Genomic DNA, 22869 nt, shown 5'->3' with positions numbered 1-22869 from the left:
TCTAGCTCAATGGAGTTTGAGTTGCTGAGCTTTTGCTCCCCTCCTTTTGCATCTGAGGAGCAGAGGAGGATGCATTCTCTTTGTCCAGTGCGTGTGCTACGCACCTACATTGAGCGCACTCAGAATGTGCGTTTATGTGACCAGCTGTTTGTCTGCTTCGCTAATCCAAATAGAGGTAGAGCTCTGTCGAAACAGAGGCTGTCCCACTGGATTATAGAAGCTATCTCACTGGCATACGGCTTGGTCTTGCTTTGCCCCACGGGGTGAGAGCTCATTCCACCAGGGGGATGGCAACCTCATGGGCTCTTTTTAAAGGGGTGCCTGTAGCTGATATTTGTGCGGCAGCTAGTTGGGCATCACCGCACACTTTTGTGCGGTTTTATCGGTTGGACGTTACAGCCCCTTCGATGGCTCATGCTGTCCTTTCTGCTGGGTCTACCATTCACTAAGGATGTGGTGGTCCGATTCCAGTTCGGTGGCTGCTCTGTGGGGCGTGTATATATGTCCCATACTTATGTGTTGTACCGAGTAAATCGACTGAAAGGGAACGAATAGTTATGTCTATAACTTCTGTTCCCTGAAGGAGAGGAACGAGGTACAACACAAGGTGGCCCCACTGAGCAGTTTGGCTTGGTGAAGAGCGGCTATCGAACTGAGGGATGACTGTGATGACAGCGGCTATATGTGCAGGCGGGGCCATGCGCGTGTCATCACACGTCATCTGCCTTAAAGGCGTGATTAAAGGTTTCTTCAGCCAGGACACGCGAGGGCGTGATATCCCATACTTATGTGTTGTACCTCGTTCCTCTCCTTCAGGGAACAGAGGTTATAGACATAACTATTCGTTTTACAATGGGTGTTTGTGGAAACTGGTGAACAACAACTGGTGCAACAGTGCGAACGTTGTTCCTCTCACACGCTCCTGCACACCAAATCTGGAACTACTGTCCATCATGTGTCGTCCTTTATATCTACCTCGGGAATTTACATCGGTCATTGTAAGTGCCGTTTATATTCCACCACAAGCGGACACGGTCACCGCCTTATGCGAGCTGCATGAGGCACTCACACAGCACCAGACACAACACCGGGACGCTGCGCTTATTGTGACGGGGGACTTTAATAGTGCCAACCTCAAACGCGCAGCGCCGAACTTTTATCAACACATCACCTGCCCCACCAGAGGTGAAAGGACACTAGACCACTGCTACACTACGGTCAAGGACGGCTACAAGGCACAATCCCGCCCTCCGTTTGGCAAATCCGATCACCCCGCCATCTTCCTCATGCCAAAATACAAACAAAGGCTGAAACAGGAAGTTCCGGTTCAGAGGAAGATCAATCGGTGGCCGCGTTAAAGGACGCACTCGATGACGCAGACTGGGGCATGTTCAGAAACAGCTCCGATGATGATGTCAACGTGTTTACGGAAGCAGTTGTGGGATTCATTGGGAAACTAGTGGATGATACCGTGGAGACAAAGACTATCACAACGTTTCCCAACCAGAAGCCGTGGGTGGATAAAACCATCCGCGACGCTCTGAGATCCCGCACCGCTGCCTACAACATGGGACTCACGACGGGGGACATGGACCCGTACAAAGCCGCGTCATATAACGTGCGGAGGGCGGTGAAAGAGGCGAAGCAGCGCTACGGGAGGAAACTAGAGTCACAACTCCAACAGAGTGACTCTAGGAGCCTGTGGCGGGGACTAAGGACAATAACGGACTATAAAGCACCAACAACCGGTATGACGAACGCGGCCGTGACTCTGGCAGACGAGCTGAACACTTTCTATGCTCGCTTCGAGGCTGCAGCTAAGGACTCCAACAATGCTAGTGCTAGCGGCGCTAACGGCTGCAGACAGGAAGATACTGCCAGCACCGGAAACGTTCTCGTCATCTCCGAGCATGAAGTAAGGAGAGCCGTCAAGAGAGTGAACACCAGGAAAGCAGCAGGACCAGACGGCATCCCAGGTCGTATCCTCAGAGACTGCGCATACCAGCTAGCTCCTGTGTTCACTGAGATATTCAACATCTCTTTATCTCAGTCGGTGATCCCCACATGCTTCAAAGAGTCCATCATTGTTCCTGTCCCGAAGAAACCCCACCCTGCTTCTCTCAATGACTATCGCCCTGTAGCCCTCACCTCAGTAGTGATGAAGTGCTTTGAACGCCTGGTCAGAGACTTCATCATTTCTTCACTACCAGACACACTGGACCCACTACAGTTTGCTTACCGTCCAAATCGTTCCACAGACGATGCCATCTCTCATCTCCTCCACACATCACTCACTCACTTGGACACTAGAAGGGGGAATTATGTTAAAATGCTCTTCATAGACTACAGCTCTGCATTTAACACCATAATTCCCTCCACACTCACCACCAAGCTGGAGCATCTGGGACTCAGCTCATCTATGTGTCAGTGGATCTCCAACTTCCTAACTGGCAGACCACAGGCAGTAAGGATGGGCGGACATGTCTCAGCCTCCACCACTCTCAGCACTGGAGCCCCCCAGGGGTGTGTTCTGAGCCCCCTGCTGTACTCTCTGTACACATATGACTGTGTGGCCACTACCAGCTCCACCACCATCATCAAGTTTGCTGACGACACCGTCGTGGTGGGCCTGATCTCTGATAACAACGAGACGGCCTACCTGAAGGAGATTAGGAATCTGGAGAACTGGTGCCAGAGGAACAACCTCCTTCTAAACGTCAGTAAGACAAAGGAGCTGATAGTGGACTTCAGCACTAAGCAGGAGAGGAACTACCAGACCCCCGTCATCAACGAGTGCCCAGTGGAGAGAGTGGACAGCTTCAAATACCTCGGAGTTCACATCACGCAGGACCTGTCATGGTCCTGTCACATCAACACCGTGGTGAAAAAGGCCCGTCAGCGTCTCTATCACCTCAGACGCTTGAGAGACTTCCAACTGCCCTCCAAGGTGCTCAGGAACTTTTACTCGTGCACCATAGAGAGCATCCTGACGGGAAACATCTTAACCTGGTTCGGGAACAGCACCATGCAGGACAGACGAGCTCTACAGAGGGTTGTGCGGTCAGCTGAGCGCACCATCCGCTCCGAGCTCCCTGACCTGCACTCAATCTACAGCAGGCGGTGCTGGACCAAGGCCAGGAAGATCGTGAAGGACCTCAGCCACCCCAACAACAGACTGTTCTCTCTGTTGAGGTCAGGAAAGCGATTCCGCTCCCTGAAGACCAACACAGAGAGACTGAGGAGGAGCTTCTTCCCGCAGGCGATACGGTCTCTCAATCACACCACCACACAGTACTGACCCACACATATAGTTCTTACACACACACTGGACATTCTGGACATTGTTTTCTCTTCATCACTTAAATCACTTTAAGCATATTTGCACTGCACAAGACATAATGTGGATTGCACAACACTGGTTACTATATTCTTCATTTCCAGTTAATACTTGTACAGCTGCTGTTATTGTGAGTACAGGGAGTGCAGAATTATTAGGCAAATGAGTATTTTGTCCACATCATCCTCTTCATGCATGTTGTCTTACTCCAAGCTGTATAGGCTCGAAAGCCTACTACCAATTAAGCATATTAGGTGACGTGCATCTCTGTAATGAGAAGGGGTGTGGTCTAATGACATCAACACCCTATATCAGGTGTGCATAATTATTAGGCAACATCCTTTCCTTTGGCAAAATGGGTCAAAAGAAGGACTTGACAGGCTCAGAAAAGTCAAAAATAGTGAGATATCTTGCAGAGGGATGCAGCAGTCTCAAAATTGCAAAGCTTCTGAAGCGTGATCATCGAACAATCAAGCGTTTCATTCAAAATAGTCAACAGGGTCGCAAGAAGCGTGTGGAAAAACCAAGGCGCAAAATAACTGCCCATGAACTGAGAAAAGTCAAGCGTGCAGCTGCCAAGATGCCACTTGCCATCAGTTTGGCCATATTTCAGAGCTGCAACATCACTGGAGTGCCCAAAAGCACAAGGTGTGCAATACTCCGAGACATGACCAAGGTAAGAAAGGCTGAAAGACGACCACCACTGAACAAGACACACAAGCTGAAACGTCAAGACTGGGCCAAGAAATATCTCAAGACTGGTTTTTCTAAGGTTTTATGGACTGATGAAATGAGAGTGAGTCTTAATGGGCCAGATGGATGGGCCCGTGGCTGGATTGGTAATGGGTAGAGAGCTCCAGTCCGACTCAGACGCCAGCAAGGTGGAGGTGGAGTACTGGTTTGGGCTGGTATCATCAAAGATGAGCTTGTGGGGCCTTTTCGGGTTGAGGATGGATTCAAGCTCAACTCCCAGTCCTACTGCCAGTTTCTGGAAGACACCTTCTTCAAGCAGTGGTACAGGAAGAAGTCTGCATCCTTCAAGAAAAACATGATTTTCATGCAGGACAATGCTCCATCACACGCGTCCAAGTACTCCACAGCGTGGCTGGCAAGAAAGGGTATAAAAGAAGAAAAACTAATGACATGGCCTCCTTGTTCACCTGATCTGAACCCCATTGAGAACCTGTGGTCCATCATCACATGTGAGATTTACAAGGAGGGAAAACAGTACACCTCTCTGAACAGTGTCTGGGAGGCTGTGGTTGCTGCTGCACGCAATGTTGATGGTGAACAGATCAAAACACTGACAGAATCCATGGATGGCAGGCTTTTGAGTGTCCTTGCAAAGAAAGGTGGCTATATTGGTCGCTGATTTGTTTTTGTTTTGTTTTTGAATGTCAGAAATGTATATTTGTGAATGTGGAGATGTTATATTGGTGTCACTGGTAAAAATAAATAATTGAAATGGGTATATATTTGCTTTTTGTTAAGTTGCCTAATAATTATGCACAGTAATAGTCACCTGCACACACAGATATCCTCCTAAAATAGCTAAAACTAAAAACAAACTAAAAACTACTTCCAAAAACATTCAGCTTTGATATTAATGAGTTTTTTGGGTTCATTGAGAACATGGTTGTTGTTCAATAATAAAATTATTCCTCAAAAATACAACTTGCCTAATAATTCTGCACTCCCTGTATATATATATTTATTTATTTATATTTCTTCATACATTCTTATATAGTTCTATACTGTTTATTTTGTTGTACAGTTATTTTATTTTCAACTTTAATTTATATATTTTATCTTATTCTTTCCCAGTTAAATTTACCCTTCATTCTAATTTGTGTTGTACAGTTATTTCATTTTTAACCTTAATTTTTATATTTTATTCCTTCCTAGTTAAATTTACACTTTTTAATTTTTTATATTTATTTCCTATCTTATTCATAGCCTTTTCCTTTTTTTTTTCTTTAGGTCACGAGCAGTTGTCTAAGCATTTCACTGCATATCGTACTGTGTATGACTGTGACAAATAAAATTTGAATTTGAATTTGAAACTGCGTGTCACAGAAATAAAAGGCTGCAGTGGAAGCTGGTTCTTCGAAGTGGTCTGACACCAAGGGCAGAAGGGCTGCTCTGAGATCCTTCCCTTGCTAGCATGTGAAAACCGGTTGAGCTGCTCTGTCTTGCTTTGTTAACAGAAATAAGTCTAAACCAGTGGGACCTGTGGAAGTGCAGGCCCCGCTCAAGTCTAAACTTGTTGTTTTGGCACGATGCTTTCTCAAATGACACTCAGACCCTTGAGGTTTTTATACCGTGTGTACATTGGAAAATAAAACCCATCGCTGGTTTGTGTTATGGTTTCTAGGGGGGTGGGGGAGCTAATAATATCCACTCAAATCATTTTGTTTTTTTAATGGAATAATTTTGTAGTTGTGTATTAACAGAAACAGTTTTCTTTAAAATGCACCTGTACACCTGTAAAATAATGTATTCAACAGTTAAGCTGCAAACTCACTTATTCCACAGTTGTGTTCCCAAGGTTTCTATGGGAAGGCTCTGAAACTGGTCTGATAAAACTCATCCAATTAAACAACACAAACATTTTTCTCATGACATACTTCAACTTTATTTATAAAGAAATTTGGTATACAGTCTTAAGCATTGGCTACAAAGAAAACACAGAGTGCAACAGAACACCAGCGATACCTACACAAGTTTGAATACAGAGCGAATTGGAGCCCGACTGAACTGCTCCTCATAATGCCTCAGCTGTTTCTACTTTACTGCTGATTTCGTGAGAAGCTTTGCACTCCTCTAAACAGTCTATGACATCCTGTTTAAGATTGCAAAACTGATGATCAACAGACTTCAGTCTTCCACTGTTTTTCAGCATGGACAAAACACGTCTCCATCAGTGAGGAATTTTAATGTTCGTAAACATTTTAGCCTTTTAATACTTTCACAAAACTCAAAGTCAAACTTTAATCTCACAACCTAAAGTTGTGATAATCATTTGCCATTTAATCATGAAACATAAACTTTGTATGGCATGAATTCTGCTTGTGTAATGACAGCACAATAAACTCTCATTCATAAGGCATCAAAATTGAGAAACAAAACCCCATACATGTCAAAAATGTGACGATAGATGCGTGATAACATACAAAAGCAAATCATAAGCAAAATAACTGATTAGTAAATATGAATCTTTGGCAATAGATGCTAGTCTTCACACTGCTGAAGAGTAATGGGTTGCAGTGATTTGGATGTATTTAATAATAATAATAGATACTTTATTGATCCCCATGGGGAAATTACTTGTTTTTCTCTGCATTTGACCCATTCACTCAGTGAAGCAGTGGGCAGCCCACTAAGCAGGCGCCCGGGGAGCAGTGTGTAGGGACGGTACCTTGCTCAGGGGTACCTCAGGGTAGCCGTTAAGTGGATTCGAACCGCCGACCTTCCGATCATGGGGCGACCACTTTACCTACTGAGCTATCCCTGCCCCTTTACCCCCTTTACCTTTACCTACTGAGCTATCCTTGTATTCAGCAAGATCATAACAATAAATTGCCAATCACTGTTGATAATAATTTGATTAACTCTGTAAGACCCAACCCATCAAAAAATAACCAGAAAAAATTCAAATTGTTTTGGAACTGAGATGTTTAATAACCCTTATAACCAAATCCACATTTTCTGTGCTATATTATGTTGTTTATGAGATATTTATGAGATATTTTCTTTGTATCACATTTGATACATTGGGCGTTTTTGACAATTTTTTGTTAACAACAATGTTAAATTTAGACTCTTTTAAAAAAGAGTTTTGTCCATAACATTTTAAAATTATGGAAGGTATTGATTATGTTGATGAGAAAGAGGGCAAATATGATACAAATGCCATTATAGGGTTAACGTCAAAGATTTTTCAGCACATTAGGGGCCACAAATTTAAAAAGTTTCCAATAAAACGTCATCCTGAAAGCCAATAATGTTCCTGATATGATCACATAACCTGTTTCTGAGCATGCAGAGGCAATATAGAAAAAATGTTAAATCAGTATTTGCCAACGGCATTTATCACAACTGCCACATAAACAATTGTGAGGATCAGGCCAGCAATACCGAGTCCCAAAGCCACATGGTTCAGTGTCCTGGCTGTCCTGCTGCTCCGCTCCGCTGACATCCGATCGCCAACGTGGTTGGATTCCCGAGTCTGAAAGTGATAAGGAAGAAAAACAAAGCAATTTGGTTGTTGGACCTCCACTACACAGGATGATACTTGTTTAGAGCTTAAAAACCCAGAAAGCATATACTCTGATCTTCTGAAAATGGAAACGTGTGGAAGATGTAATGTTTTCCAGCAGTTTGAACATTGAGACATTCTACAACCGTCAACATTCATAATGTAAAGAAAATTATTAAATTACATAATAAAAAGAATGAGAAGTAGCATAGCCACGCAAGCCAGGACGTTTTACATTATCTCAGTAAGAATTCCAAACCAAGTTTTCCTGCTTGATTATCAGAATCAGAATACTTTATTAATCCCGAAGGAAATTATAGGTTACAGCAGGCAGCACGCTAATGGCGCATGCACACTTACAAAGGAACCTTCTGACCAAACTTACACAAACAACACATTGGGAAGACATGTCAGAGAGGTAGGCTGATAGGAAAGGATGTGTATTGCTGTTCTGAGTTCTGGTTCAGGTTTTCATTTCCCTATTTGGAGTTTTTGGTTACATTTTGGCTTTAGTATCCTGGTAAGAACTGGTTGTGTCCCTCTGTGTTCCCTAATTTGGATTTGTGTTAGTGCGTGTGCCCCTGCCTCTATCATCATGTTTACTGTGGGGATTTCTATTGCTGTGTGGCATTGCTTGCTTGGTTCCTGTTTTACTTTCACAGTCAATTGTCTCTTCTAACCGTCGTGATGTCCCACCTTCCTCTTCCTCCTTTCAAATTGCCCGTTGCTCCTCCTAATGTGCCTCAGATTTACCTTGCCTAAAGAAATTGTGTCTCATATGTACGTTTCTAGTTACATCCTTTGTTGGATTTTTGGGTTCTCCAGTTTAGTACAAACCCTTTTGTCAAGTATTGTTGGCATCCTATGATTCTGCACTCTGCATTACTCTGTAGTGGACATGCATCAAGTTCATTTTTTCTCATCAGCCATCTCATCTCATCCTGCATCCTGTTCCCTCTTAATGATGATGTAAACAAAGATTATTTTTCACTTTGGAAAATTTGAAAACGGAGTATTGAGGAACTGATGCATGCACTTTCAGAAACACAAAAGCTTAGCAGTAACTCTTCACAAACACAATCATGGCACAGAACACTCTAAATTACTGTACCAACTGTTATGTTGTTAGAGGTGTGGCAAGAACGTTTAACTTACGGAAAACAAGCTGACTGTTGAGACTGTGGAACAAATGGCCCATGACGGTGATATGCACACACTGAGAAGGAACTCTATGTGATGATTACTACTTATGGGTAAACTGTAATTTGCGAGCAATTGCTGTTTAAGAGCCACACTGCAGAATATTTACTGAGGCAATATGAAGCACTCCCATCGTTTTATCTCTTAAATAGAAGTTTACCAAGAGTTTTAATCCAATATTTACTCCATTAAAAAAAAAAAAACCTTTTAGGCCACATGAAAACTTAAACTGACATGTTGGGACAACGTGGGAAACCACAGGACTTTTAATAAAATAGGAAACAACAGACCAGCTGTTGTTAGCATACTTTATTCAGTACTTAGACTGGACCACACCTATCCTCCATCTTTATTTTGAGCTCCCACTAAAAATGCTGAGGAGACATCTGCTTAATGTTTGTCTAATCCATTAGTTTAAAAAGTACCTTGAAGCCTTGAAGACTAATAGGGGCCACAACATACAAAAACAACATCACATTGCATTCAGTGACTCTTACAACTAGCAATCGAGCACAACCTCATCAAGTGAGGTTGTACACAAGAAAGCAAAGGGCTGTTTTCCTACAAACATTTAAGAACCACAGAGTCATCTCTGCTGCCAATTAGGGGGGGGGGGGGGAATTCCTACAAAAGCCAAGGAATAAAACATTAAAATATATTCTTATGGTGATATTACAGCTGAATTATTTGTAGGAAGGAGCTTGGCTAACAGGATTAGACAGTCCATTCAACAGAACAGCAGGCCCAAGGGAAACAAACTAATCTGATAAAAACACAGCCCAAACTGGTTTGTAGAAAGGGCAGCCTTTCTACAGACTAATGCACTAATGCACTAGTGCACTAGACTAATGCACTAGTGTCCCAAAATCGAGAAAGTGCTCTTTGAAAGCACGGCTCTCCTTTCCTTCTGACTAGCTTGCCTTGTTGTAGGTTAGACAGTATAATCTGTGTGCCGTCTCAATGGAGGGTTATCAGTGTGTCTGCCCGTGCTGCTTCTTCGTCTTCTTTCTGCATGGGATTTGGTAACATTGCAGCAAGCACAGCTGAACGCAGCTGATAAAAAAGTCTGCATAGTTTTGCCACAATGAAATGAAAGCAAAGTGACGGGCAAAGAGTAGTTTAGCTAGCTTATTCAGTGAGTTAATATTGTTCAGATGTTCTTGTTCTGTCTCTGTCTTTTCAACCTACAGTTTACCAACAGTTTAGAGATTTCCTGGAACATGTACAACATCCTCAACACATCTTAACCACACAAAATGTCACTCACCTCTGTGAGCCATCCGAATCTTGTGGTAAGGCTAACAGCAGGGGGGTTGAGTGGCATTTTACTCTTTAACAGTTTTATGTATTTGTGGTTGAAACTCAGAAGCATATTTCTATGTTAAACACGTACCAACACGTACATACTTGTGATATATACGGAGTCATGGGAAAAAACGTTTTCACAGCCTTTTGGCCAAAGGTCAGACTGTTCAATACTCAAAGAAATTAAAAACTAATAATACAACAACAACAACAACAACAACAATAATAATAAGAAGAAGAAGAAAATTCAAGAGCCAATGACAGTACAATTAGAAGAAGCACAGCTTGTATGGAAGGGTTGCCAAAAAGAGTCTTTCCTCTCTAAAAATAAGATAGCAACAAAGCTTAGGTTTGGAATTTTCACAAGACTCCTGGAAAAATGTCTTTTGGATGGACAAGCACAAAGTAGAGATGGTTGTTACGGTCATAATGCACAGTGCCATGTTTGGGGAAAACCAAACGTGGCATATCAACACAAACAGCTCATACCAACTGTCAAGCACAGAGGTGTGGAGTGATGATTTGGGCTTGTTTTGTAGCTATAGCATTTGGGCATAGCTCTAAAGTGATTCTGTTTCCCACACTACGCCGCCAAAGTAGAACTTGGGGTTTTTCATTATCTGCCAAATCACAAATCTGTCTGCGGGCAGGATGTGGACCTAAATGTACTCAGAAACAGGAAGCTAACAGTTGCGTTATTTGCTAAAACACTCTTTGTAAGAAGTAAACTTTACAAAAACAAAACAAGAACCTCAAACATGAACTAACTAGACTCAGGAAACTAAAACTAGGAAGCATAGACTAGGAGAGTGGAACTGGGAACCAGAACTTCACCAGAACACAGAGGGATGAGACACAACACGGAGAAGGTGTGGATGACGTTAAAGATGTGACACAGACAGAGAGAATCGCAAGGCTTAAATACACAGACTGACAACGAGAGGATAGGGAACAGGTGATAACACAGCAGGAATAAATCAGAGCTAACAAGACACAGGAAGCAACGCAGACCAAACGCAAGACACGAAAACTTAACACAAAGACATCAGACACAGCAACAGGGAGGGAACACAGATGTGGGACCAGGACAGGCACAGAGACACAGAACAGGAGCTAAAAATACAAAACAGAAATCAAACCCTAAGAACAAGAAAATCTTAAGAATTAATCTAAAACATAAGATAACAGTATTCAAAACCAGTGAGTCAACTCAGGACCACGACAAAATCTCAAATTGAACTTTTAAAAACCCAATTGTTTTTTTCTTCATTACATTTGCAATTTAACTTGAAATAAAGATTGTATTTACCTGCATTATCATAATTATTTTATTATTATAACTAAGTGGCAGGTGAAGGTTCAGATAACACTGCACAAAAATAGGTGCTACACAAATACCTGTGCGTCTACTTAAGTGACAATTGTATGTGCTTTTCGCACTGCTCTGTTGCCCTGCTTTTAGATTTGTTAGCGATGACTTTAAATAAATAAACTTTTTACAGTCAAATATGCCAAAAGTTTTAGACATCAGAAAGGAAAGGGTTAAAACCGGATTCAGTACACTCAGTGATGAATTCTTACCTCACTGCACAGCTCTAATCAATGTCTTGCTAACCACTTATCATGGTGAAAACAAAATAATCTCTCATTAGATCTTTTTCACATCTTTCTACAGTTCTCCTGTCATCAACTGTTATTTCATTTAACCGAGTGAACGTAGAAAAGACGCCATTCACATCTGTCAAATAACATTTTCAAGTAAGTTTAATGTAATGTTCAGATAGAAAAGTGGTTATTTCTCTTTAGAAAAAAAATATAATGTAAAAAAACAAAACAACCAAACAAAAAAAACAGCTTCTTGTTGCTATCAGGTAGTTGGTCACACTGATCTGAGTAAAGTCCTGTCGGAACAAATATTTACTTTGGCTTTATCGGTTTTGGTGACTACAGACAGTTTTACATGAAGATCCTTTTACAGAATCAAATCTAATTTTCTTTAGTGTTGATCAAACATTTTACACTTTAATATTTAAATTTACCTCAATCAGATGCTACAGAGCACCTGACATTACAGCCAATGACCAGTGTTTGCCTTTATGTTGCTCTCTGTAGCTCCGTGGTTAAACACAAAACTGTCTCCACTTTGATTTCAATACGTAACATGACAGTTCAGTAACAAGAAATGCCATGTTAGACCAAAAATAAATTTGTATCACATTTTAATGTGACACAAACTAAAATGTATGCCACATTTTAAGGTCAGCAAGAGGAAATAACCTTAAATTCCAGTTAAAATACATCACCCCTCTGCAGAAGAATTAGCTCATCTGAATGTTCACTCATTGTAAATAAGGGCTTCTGAAGAAAATGCTGGCATTTGGGGAATGTTAGGGAGTTTTTATTGTTTTACTTGCTTATGCTTCAAAAGTTATGTTACACATATTTCACCAGACACAGCTTTCTGTTGAAACAGGAAGCTGACCCTGTGACACTGACAAGAGATCAGTACAGAAATACACATCTGCAGAAGTTGACTTGCATTATATTATTCTTAGAAATTGACTTGCAACACACATACTTTGTGACACACACACACACACACACACACAGACAGCATCAGGACCTGCGTAACAGGAAATGTGATTATATTTGCATATTGACGATGTAACCTATAAAAATAAACGAATACTGCAGTTCGGTGTGATTTGCTCTGAGCTTTTCACCCGTGCCGCACGTTGTCAATCTTAAGTGTCTCAGTGTTGTTTATTCACCTGACTGTTTGTTAACTGTAAATCTCTGACAGGGAAACAAAGAGCTGTTTGGTGATGCCTTCACAAAAGCAGGCAATGCCCTTGAGCTGAGGTAACTGACTGCTCGAGCCTGATTGCGACAAAAGTGGGGATTTTTGGAAAGCCCGGGGGCATGTAGTGCTACTGAAAGCTCCACAGTATTTTGTCATAAAGCAATTAATTCAGAAAAGCTCACAGAAAAGGAAGAAAAACCCGGAACTTTTCCATTAGAAAGAATGGAAACAAACACGAATCACCGTTACCTCAAATTGTTCATAACAACAAGCCACAAGCTGTTAAGCCCCTGTTGCAACTGGCGTTGTTGCTTTCACAAACAGCAGCGTGCACCAAAACCTTTGGTCTTTATTCCGCTGGTTGTGCACCTCTCAGTGTCTGTCACCTCACACATGTGGTGTGGCAGGTGGTGCCAGGTTGAAGACATACAGTGGGGCAAAAAAGTATTTAGTCAGCCACCGATTGTGCAAGTTCCCCCACTTAAAATGATGACAGAGGTCAGTAATTTGCACCAGAGGTACACTTCAACTGTGAGAGACAGAATGTGAAAAAAAAATCCATGAATTCACATGGTAGGATTTGTAAAGAATTTATTCGTAAATCAGGGTGGAAAATAAGTATTTGGTCACCTCAAACAAGGAAAATCTCTGGCTCTCACAGACCTGTAACGTCTTCTGTAAGAAGCTTTTCTGTCCCCCACTCGTTACCTGTATGAATGGCACCTGTTTGAACTCATCATCTGTATAAAAGACACCTGTCCACAGCCTCAAACAGTCAGACTCCAAACGCCGCCATGGCCAAGACCAAAGAGCTTTCGAAGGACACCAGGAAAAGTATTGTAGACCTGCACCAGACTGGGAAGAGTGAATCTACAATAGGCAAGCAGCTTGGTGTGAAAAAATCAACTGTGGGAGCAATCATTAGAAAATGGAAGACATACAAGACCACTGATAATCTCCCTCGATCTGGGGCTCCACGCAAGATCTCATCCCGTGGGGTCAAAATGATCATGAGAACGGTGAGCAAAGATCCCAGAACCACACGGGGGGACCTGGTGAATGACCTGCAGAGAGCTGGGACCAAAGTAACAAAGGTCACCATCAGTAACACACTACAACGGCAGGGAATCAAATCCCGCAGTGCCAGACGTGTTCCGCTGCTGAAGCCAGTGCATGTCCAGGCCCGTCTGAAGTTTGCCAGAGAGCACATGGATGATACAGCAGAGGATTGGGAGAATGTCATGTGGTCAGATGAAACCAAAGTAGAACTTTTTGGTATAAACTCAACTCGTCGTGTTTGGAGGAAGAAGAATACTGAGTTGCATCCCAAGAACACCATACCTACTGTGAAGCATGGGGGTGGAAACATCATGCTATGGGGCTGTTTTTCTGCCAGGGGACAGGACGACTGATCCGTGTTAAGGACAGAATGAATGGGGCCATGTATCGTGAGATTTTGAGCCAAAACCTCCTTCCATCAGTGAGAACTTTGAAGATGAAACGAGGCTGGGTCTTCCAACATGACAATGATCCAAAACACACCGCCCGGGCAACAAAGGAGTGGCTCCGTAAGAAGCATTTGAAAGTCCTGGAGTGGCCTAGCCAGTCTCCAGACCTCAACCCCATAGAAAATCTGTGGTGGGAGTTGAAAGTCCGTGTTGCTCGGCGACAGCCCCAAAACATCACTGCTCTCGAGAAGATCTGCATGGAGGAATGGGCCAAAATACCAGCTACTGTGTGTGCAAACCTGGTAAAGACCTATAGTAAACGTTTGACCTCTGTTATTGCCAACAAAGGTTATGTTACAAAGTATTGAGTTGTATTTTTGTTATTGACCAAATACTTATTTTCCACCCTGATTTACGAATAAATTCTTTACAAATCCTACCATGTGGATTCATGGATTTTTTTTTTCACATTCTGTCTCTCACAGTTGAAGTGTACCTCTGGTGCAAATTACTGACCTCTGTCATCATTTTAGGTGGGGGAACTTGCACAATCGGTGGCTGACTAAATACTTTTTTGCCCCACTGTAAGTGTACCATGTCTTCAGGCACATGCTGCTGTAAATGCCATAAAATTGGTTTTACTGCTGTTTCAATGATTTGTCAGTACTGAAGCTAAGAGATTCACAGATTACACAGAGGCAGATTAAAAACAAAAATAAATCAGTGGGCATTCTCCATATTGCCAAAATGATGAGATCCTCATGACCGCGTGATCACCAACAATCTGAAATTCCTCAGCTTGACAAAAGAGCCAGTGTCTATGAGAAGAACTGCATTATTATGTCTAATGTAGACCAAAATGACCAGCCCCAACACAGAGATACTGTTTCTACAAGACAACACCAGACAAAGTGTTAGACCCAGCGGCTGTGATATAGTAATGGAAAGAGGTGGGGCTGCTATAATGCCAACTTTGTGTAGGCACAGACAAAACAAGGGCCAGGATGCGTGAACCTGCAGGAGAGACGAGGAAGACAGAGAGGGAGACATCGAGGAGTTCATGTTCTTCCAGCACGAACTGAAAGTGTGTCTATGCATGATTCGGGAGAGCAACAAATCATCAACCTTACATAAGTGCCCTTTATGAATGTGAGAGTGAATGAATAGTGGTATTGTAAAGCGCTTTGAGGGGTCCCGAAAAGCGCTATAGAAATGCAACCCATTATTATTATTATTAAATGCTAAAAGAGGCCGAAATAAGCCTTGAGTGATTAATTTTAAATCTTCTGCCTTAAAGCATAAACTTAGTGAATAGAGTTTGTTGATCTTATCGTGCCTTTGTCGTATCCCAGCATTTGATGCTAATTTTTTTCATATTTAATCCGCACTGGTCAATATAGATGCCTTTTTAAAAATTGTATTTATTTATTTTTAAGCAATAATCATACAATGTTATGTAATGGTAAAAAATATGTTTTAGTTTTATTCTAATTAGGTTCACAACAGCAACTGTGGGAAACTGTGGACAACCACAATGTAAATACTGAAAGATACATGTGTAACATTTTAAAAATAACAGCTCGGAAGCATCTGCTGCTTTGGAAGGTATGTGTCGCGAGTTATAATTAGCACAGCATGACATGTGTAGTCTCAGCCATAACTTTAACAAAACCTAGCACAGGAAATTTAGAAAAGCTTACAGTTTTTTCTGATTGCTTAAGCACATTTTTTGTAACTATTGGCTAATTTTGCAAAACTCTACACACAAATAAGAAAACCTGTCACCCAATCATCAAAACATTGTAGTTCTCTTGCAAAAGCAAACACAGCTAGATTAACTCTACACACCTTCGTAAAAATGGTGTTTCCGTATCAAACAGTACACACAAGCCATCATCTACTAAGCACACAATGCGCCAACTGCACACTGATGGTATGAATACAAAACACATCTGGCTTTTGCTTTCTCTGTGCACAAGGTAGGCTATGTCAGTTTGAGCTCATACTTCTGTCATAGATCCATAAGCATAGAGGGATCCAAACTTCAAGTACTGGTGTTTATTCACACACATCAAAACAAACACAAGTGTTCATTTCCAAGTATAGGATTATTTGCAATCGCCATAATGACTATATGGGTTACTTGGTCTGCAGTGAACATGCTTCCTCTGCCCCCAGCATCTGGTCATCTAGCAATTCTGTAAAGTAACAATTTCAGTATTTTTACATCAATGGTATTGGTGTGTTTCTCATTGGCATATGGCAGTGCTACAAATCTTTGTGCGAAGTGACTGTACTAACCGATTCTCATTTCAAGATGTCCTTATGGTACTTGCTACAGTGTAGCGGCTCGAGTTAGGCTGGACCCGTTGGCCAGCTACCCTCAGGGTCATTCCACGGTTGATGACATGGTCCACTATTGTAGCTCTGATGTCATCAGCAATTCTATTTCTTACTCTTCCTACCCTTCCTCTCCCCCCTCCTCATCTTCCTCTCCCTCCTCCTCGTCTTCCTCTTGCTCCTCCTTGTCCTTGTCGTCCTCTTCATCCTACTTCTTCACCTCCACGTCCTCTTCCTCGGCCTCCTCTACTTCTCACTCTTTCTGCTCCCTCCATTGTACTCCGCACACACAGCTTACCTGTATTATAGTGCTTAGGCTGATTGCAAAGTGAACTAATTATCTAAAAAAGTTTTCACATGTGAAAGTGTGCCAGACAGTTGGCAAATTAGTGTTAATGATAGCCATACTGTCATGGTCTACGGTGGGTGGCTGGAGTTTCCATTAGGCTCCTGAACTGACCTGGGATCCGCCCCTGGGCAGGGCCAACTCCAGCTCCTGCACACCTGGAGCCTATTGCAGGCTATCAAGCCAGAGGGATTTAAACCACACATCGATGTTCACTCACTGCCAGTTCGTCATCAACCCATGTTGGTAACAGGTCTTGTGTTTCAAATTCTCGCTGTGATTCATCTTACTAACAAAGACTCTTTTGTGCTACAGTTGCTGTACCCACCCTGGCTCACTCCACCTCCGGACTCGGAATACCTAGTGATCATTTTGGAAATCCCTCTGTGCCTCACCTGCCTGCCCTCCTGCCATCACACTCCATCTGGAGCCCCGGATCTCAGGTCAGCCTTTCCACGCCACTCAACCTCCCCTGGATCTTCATCATCCCCCCTCTCAAACACTCCAGGTCCCTAACTGCAAGTAAGAATTGCTGCTCTAATATTGGCCACTTCTGAGCTGCCTTCACTACCTGCCTAACTCCTATATCCTCTCCCCTCAGTGTGACTGTTCCCCACTCAGCTCCGTTCCACTTCTCAGGCCTCGTTCCCTCGCCCTAGCCACGTTCCCCTGGGCACGCCACACCAAGGCTCCACGTCTCGTCATTTTCTGTCTTTGCCACGTTTCCCTTTTTTGTTCCCCTTGCACTTAACCGTAATAAACTATTAAATCATCTACTGTCTCCGCTCTGGGTTTCTGCACCTGAGTCCTATTCAGTACCGGCCATCCGTCGCCGTGACACATACATGTGTATACTTTTGCTAGGAGTGTGTTGGAAATTTGGTAATTGAGTGTTGTGCAGTGAATTGTGCCTACAGTTTTGCAAAGTGTGTGTTACAAAATTGCAAACTGAGTGCAAAGCAGTTTTTGTGCTTTTAGTTTTGCAGACTCAGTGAGTGGTTTTGCTATAAGTCTGAATAGTTTTAGAGATTGTGCTACAGGAATCACAGTTAGGGTTTAAGCATTCAGAAAAAACTGTAAAAGCTTAATGACTGTTTTTTCATCTGTCATTTTCTTTGTCTCAAGAAAGGCTATAAAAAAAACAACAGAAAATGCAGGGCAATATGCACGCTTTGTTTCTGTAGGCTTCTGAATACTGATGAAAAAATAAACATAATATAAAACATTGTGCACAGTCACATAGAAGTGCATTGCAAGTCACTATGGCAAAAACATTTACATTAAAGCTTCAGAAGTCACCTTTATTTAAAAGTGATACTCTGCAGGAGTCTCTGCGAATGCAGTAAAATGTAAGGTTATTTTTGGCCTTTAACTACAAACATGGAGGAAGCAAGGGTGTCTTTTCCATCCTGTAAGAATCAACTACCACAACTTCCAGAGACAACGTGCATGCAGTAGCACTCTAATGAGACCGTGTTAAAAAAGGCATTAAAGAGGGCTGTTCTGCTCATTTTCACCTCCATATTTGTATTCCTGGACTAATTGTTGTAACTTTGAACAGTTACTAAAACTAAGATTTGTTCTAGTACAGCTATAAAGCAATGGCTTTAAGCACATCCTGCTTTATAGCCCTTCTTGACACTAATAATGACCATATTTTACAAAATAATCATCATATTGTTTTCAATACCACTTAAAACCAGGGACCATAAACTCATCAGAAAAGGCTTTACTGAGACCATGGATAAAGGGAGCCGTAGACTGTTTTCCCCATATATTCCTGTTTAACAATATTTGTTACCACAAACATAAGAATTGCCCCCTGCTGGCTGGTATAAAGAATGCAACTTCCACATTGGATTCACTTTGAGACCCCTTTTATTTGCAGCCTACGGAAATTCTTTTTCTGTCCCTTTAAAGCCCCTCAGTAAAGACCTACTTTCTTTTAATTGCTCTTAATTGCAAATGACAATTTTTCAAATCTACAGTTATGTCTTGGAGCCAGAATCTCGACTCTACCAGAATACAAAGAGCCCAACGTCAGCAGCAACAACGATTACAGCAGGACGTGCCTGTAAATATTGCATTCACTTATTGTGGTGGATTTAGTCCCTGAATAACTGGGATGGTTGTTGCTGATGATCTCTTTTACAGGACAACGCCTCTTTGCTGCTCACTGTGTGCCTCAGAGGAAATTATGTGGGTCTATATTCAATTACGCCGGTAATTACAGCTGCCTTCTTTCAAATGCAAGTGAAACCCTTGCACTGCAGAGCGTTTCACCACCAGCGTGTTCTTACTGCTGAGTTTTCCCACAATGGTTATCTACTCTACTCTCTCTCTGTCTCTGTGAAAGTCACACCTGCTGACTCGAAAAGACAGCCAGCTGTTTTATGATGGCCACACCCAATGCAGCCACTACTTACTCTTCTCCCTGCCCTCTGCAAAGACATTCAGGTCAATCAAGTCCAAAACCAACCATTTAAAAAGCCATTCGTTCCAGATGGAAGTAAAAAGCAATACCCATCCTCCCCTCCTCAAGACTGTGGGTACAATATTTTTTGTTTTGTTTTTAAACATCTCGCTCTCATCTCTCGTGCCACATTGGATATGGCATCTTTACTTATTCCCCTAGTCTTTTTGATTTCCATGTGAATTCTTGTCACACAGTTATTGCACATCTTTGCATCTTTCACTTCTCCTTTTCTCTGCACAAATTTTTACACCTTCTGGTAACCTAAGCATGTTCTCTAATCTGGTTCCCACGCAGTAACATGTGGGTGTTAGATGTTGTTCTGAACAGCATGGTTTACTTTAATACCTCAATGAACTTTATACTGAATGTTTCAAAACTATGGAGGGCTAAATGTGCTAAATGTGGGCTAAATAAAAAAAACTGCGTAAATAATAAATGAATACATTAAATTTATCATTAATTAATTAACATTTCAATTTGTTTAATTAAACATATCTTTAAATATTCCACTTTTTAATCAATTACTTCATGGTTCCTGTCCTGGAGTGCACCATAAAATTATTTTAAAATGTAAATTCTTGCTGTGGCTTTTCAACAGACCCCAACATCTAACAGCAAGTCAACACAGATTATCCAAGGTACTGAGTTGATGCAGTGTTACAGTCAACTGAATTGGTGCTGGTGTGGACTTGATGTAGCCAGGTCTCCCAAAATACATTATAAATGAAACCACAAGCATCAGTGGTGGAAGAAAGCCACCAGAACTATTAGTAATCTTTGAGTTTATTATTTTGATTATTAGTAGAATTATTATTTATTCCCAAATTTAATTACTTAATGACAAATTTAATTTATTATTTCATTTCATTTTAGAACTCTTGGAATTCTTTAGGTATCATCTCATCTCCTTAAACAAACAGCTTTATGATGTGTATTTATTGCAGTGCAACAGTCCATGAAGAATGAAAAACTTTCTTTTTTGAGACTCACCAAGATGGAGAAGATAAGGGCAGCAATTCCAAGTGGCAGGCAACAGCACAACATGGTGAAGATGGAGTAGCCCAAGTAGTCATTGACGGGGTTAGTTAGAGGACCCTGAGCCACATACACTGTGGGCTGGACCACGACAGTACCCTGCTGAGGTGCAGGGTACTGTCCACCCATGGGATGAGCTGGCTGTCCATATCCTGCCCCTGCAGGCTGTCCATATCCTGCCCCTGCAGGCTGTCCATATCCTGCCCCTGCAGGCTGTCCATAACCTACTCCTGCAGGCTGTCCATATCCTACTCCTGCAGGCTGCCCGGGATAACCCTGCAGGACACAGAGGTGAAATAAGACCAACTCATTTCCACTGCAAACGAAACAGGTGGTTGAAGTGGGAAAACCGGTTGGATAAGTGATTTATGGAAAAACGAGACTGTTGTTGATAGAGGTTAAATATAGAAGGAGTACATCTTACCTCGTCTTTAGATCTCTCTCTCTCTCCATATTATATATATATATATATATATATATATATATATATATATATATATATATATATGCAGCTAACCAACTCAGCAGGATGAATATCATAATAACACAACCGAACGAACCGATGGGAAAAGTCATGATTACATGATAACATTGTTTAGCAGTCTATAGGTAAATAGAGAAAATATAACTAACGTTTTTATTGGATTAAATACCTCTCTCTCTCTCTCTTTTTTAGATTGTCTTAAAAAATGTGTCTTTAAATGTGCTGGTTACCTGCAGTGGATATCCAGGGCCAGGGTTACTGTCGTCCTGGTAGGGTGGAGGGGGCGCTTGGCCCATGGAGGACTTCTCACTGGACCATCCCGCTGGTGGAGCGCATGGGTGTTTCCCCGAATCCATAATGCAACTTCTAGGTTTTCACACAAAAAAGAAAGTCAGCCTTGTTTTTTTGGGGCCGGGTTCGCGTATAGCTTACTTCTCTAAAATATTAAAATTTTTTTTTCCTTTTTCTTACCAAGCCCTTTTGAATTTTACAGCTGAACACGGTCCGCTACACGTCGTAGTCCTATTCCAAACGCTTGACAGTCAGCGTAGCCCCTCGTCGAGCATTGCATATCACACTTCCGCTTTCAAATTAAAAGAGCTGCGGAGCATATTCGCGGTTTTATTTTATCTTGTACCTGCTCATGCCGCGGTATTTTTGGTCTTGATCAATATTGGTCATAATGAGAAAACTGAAAATACAAAAGTAAAACAAACAAACAAACAAAAACAGCTGGGTCTGTACTCGATTTCACAACTTGAATTTGATTATGGTTTTCAAAATTAAATGTCTTATAGTTAACATATAAATGTAATTTACACGCACCTAGGAAAAATGCATAGGACAATGTGCTTCAAAAGGTCCCCCTGCGATGCTCAGGTCCTGCTGTAATGTAATTTTAGTCCGTCGTTAGGTGGTTGCCAGGCAAAGTGGGTGCGTCATGACTTGTCATGGTAGGGATTATGGTTGGAGTTAAAGTGACGTGATGCTTTAAGATAAGTCTTGGGTTCATACATGTTTAAAATTTGTAATTTTTAGTCCGTTAGTTGGTGGTTGTTAGGAAACGAGATGATGCCTGCCTTTCTATGTAGGCTCTGGAAACAGGTGAAGAGACAATATAGAATGAAAACAAGCTTATTTTTACCCTCAGCCTCCACAGACACATGTACAATTTAACCAAACCAATCTTATGATTATATGGGTCACACGAAACACATATCAACAATAAAACCCGGAAAATACCTATCTATAGCCACAAAAACACGTATAATTTCCACATCCAAAATGGTGTCTCCGTCTTGTTTCTTTACGGTCTTCAACGCAGTACGCTTTTATTTTGTGAATGCAAATATGCTTAATTTCCGGTCTCAATAGCTGGCTGGACGTAAATCAGGACCTATAGAGCCTATAGTATGGGTCGGCTCGGTGGGCATAATCAGGGGTGACGGTCTCTCACAAAAACTGCGAGTTAACTGGAAAACAGCCCTTTATGTGAATAACTGAGAAATATTATGGTCTTATGGTTTGAAGTTGTCATACAGTTAATTAAAAGAACGACTCATGTCGAGTTCTTCTCTGTAGATTTACACACCATGTAGTTTTGTTACTCAAGTATTTAAGTCTGTATCTCACGGGTAAACACGAGGGCACCGCATGATTGGAAGGCTCATTATGCGGTCTCACTACCTTAATCAGGCAGGGGGAAACAGATTGTCCACTAGATGGCGACAGAGCATGTCTAATAAAGAAGAAAGAACATGGCTATGAAGGCCACTCATTATACTTCTATTCATTTACTTACTTTGAAAACCCCTTTAACGCTTACACAAGATGCTTT

At 41.8% G+C, this 22869-nt stretch overlaps 1 protein-coding gene across 1 annotated transcript; it reads right to left on the bottom strand.

Moving 5' to 3' along the window:
- Window positions 1-6630: 6630 nt before the first annotated feature.
- Window positions 6631-21729, bottom strand: LOC146658719 (uncharacterized). Its single transcript, XM_085422438.1, has 5 exons — window positions 21504-21729; window positions 21263-21398; window positions 20504-20824; window positions 6875-7565; window positions 6631-6833 (listed from the first exon to the last, which is right to left on the bottom strand). Exons 2-4 carry the CDS (start codon window positions 21386-21388, stop codon window positions 7407-7409), a joined length of 606 nt encoding a protein of 201 aa, XP_085278564.1. The 5' UTR covers window positions 21389-21398; window positions 21504-21729; the 3' UTR covers window positions 6631-6833; window positions 6875-7406.
- Window positions 21730-22869: the final 1140 nt, after the last annotated feature.

This window comes from Rhamphochromis longiceps, linkage group LG11, assembly GCF_057381845.1.
Source record: "Rhamphochromis longiceps isolate RC_006_pf linkage group LG11, R_longiceps_female_GT1.1, whole genome shotgun sequence".
Classification (NCBI taxonomy): Eukaryota; Metazoa; Chordata; class Actinopteri; order Cichliformes; family Cichlidae; genus Rhamphochromis; species Rhamphochromis longiceps.
The sequence above is the reverse complement of the archived record's forward strand: the minus strand, read 5'-3'. Positions and strand labels throughout refer to the sequence as shown.

What these genes read in the sequence shown, in the direction of transcription:
- LOC146658719 (XM_085422438.1), bottom strand. Translation starts at nt 21,388, where the DNA reads ATGGATTCGGGGAAACACCCATGCGCTCCACCAGCGGGATGGTCCAGT. An exon ending in GCCCTGGATATCCACTGCAG is followed by an intron (nt 20,825 to 21,262) that starts GTAACCAGCACA and finishes TGTGTCCTGCAG; the next exon opens with GGTTATCCCGGGCAGCCTGC. An exon ending in CCCTTATCTTCTCCATCTTG is followed by an intron (nt 7,566 to 20,503) that starts GTGAGTCTCAAA and finishes TATCACTTTCAG; the next exon opens with ACTCGGGAATCCAACCACGT.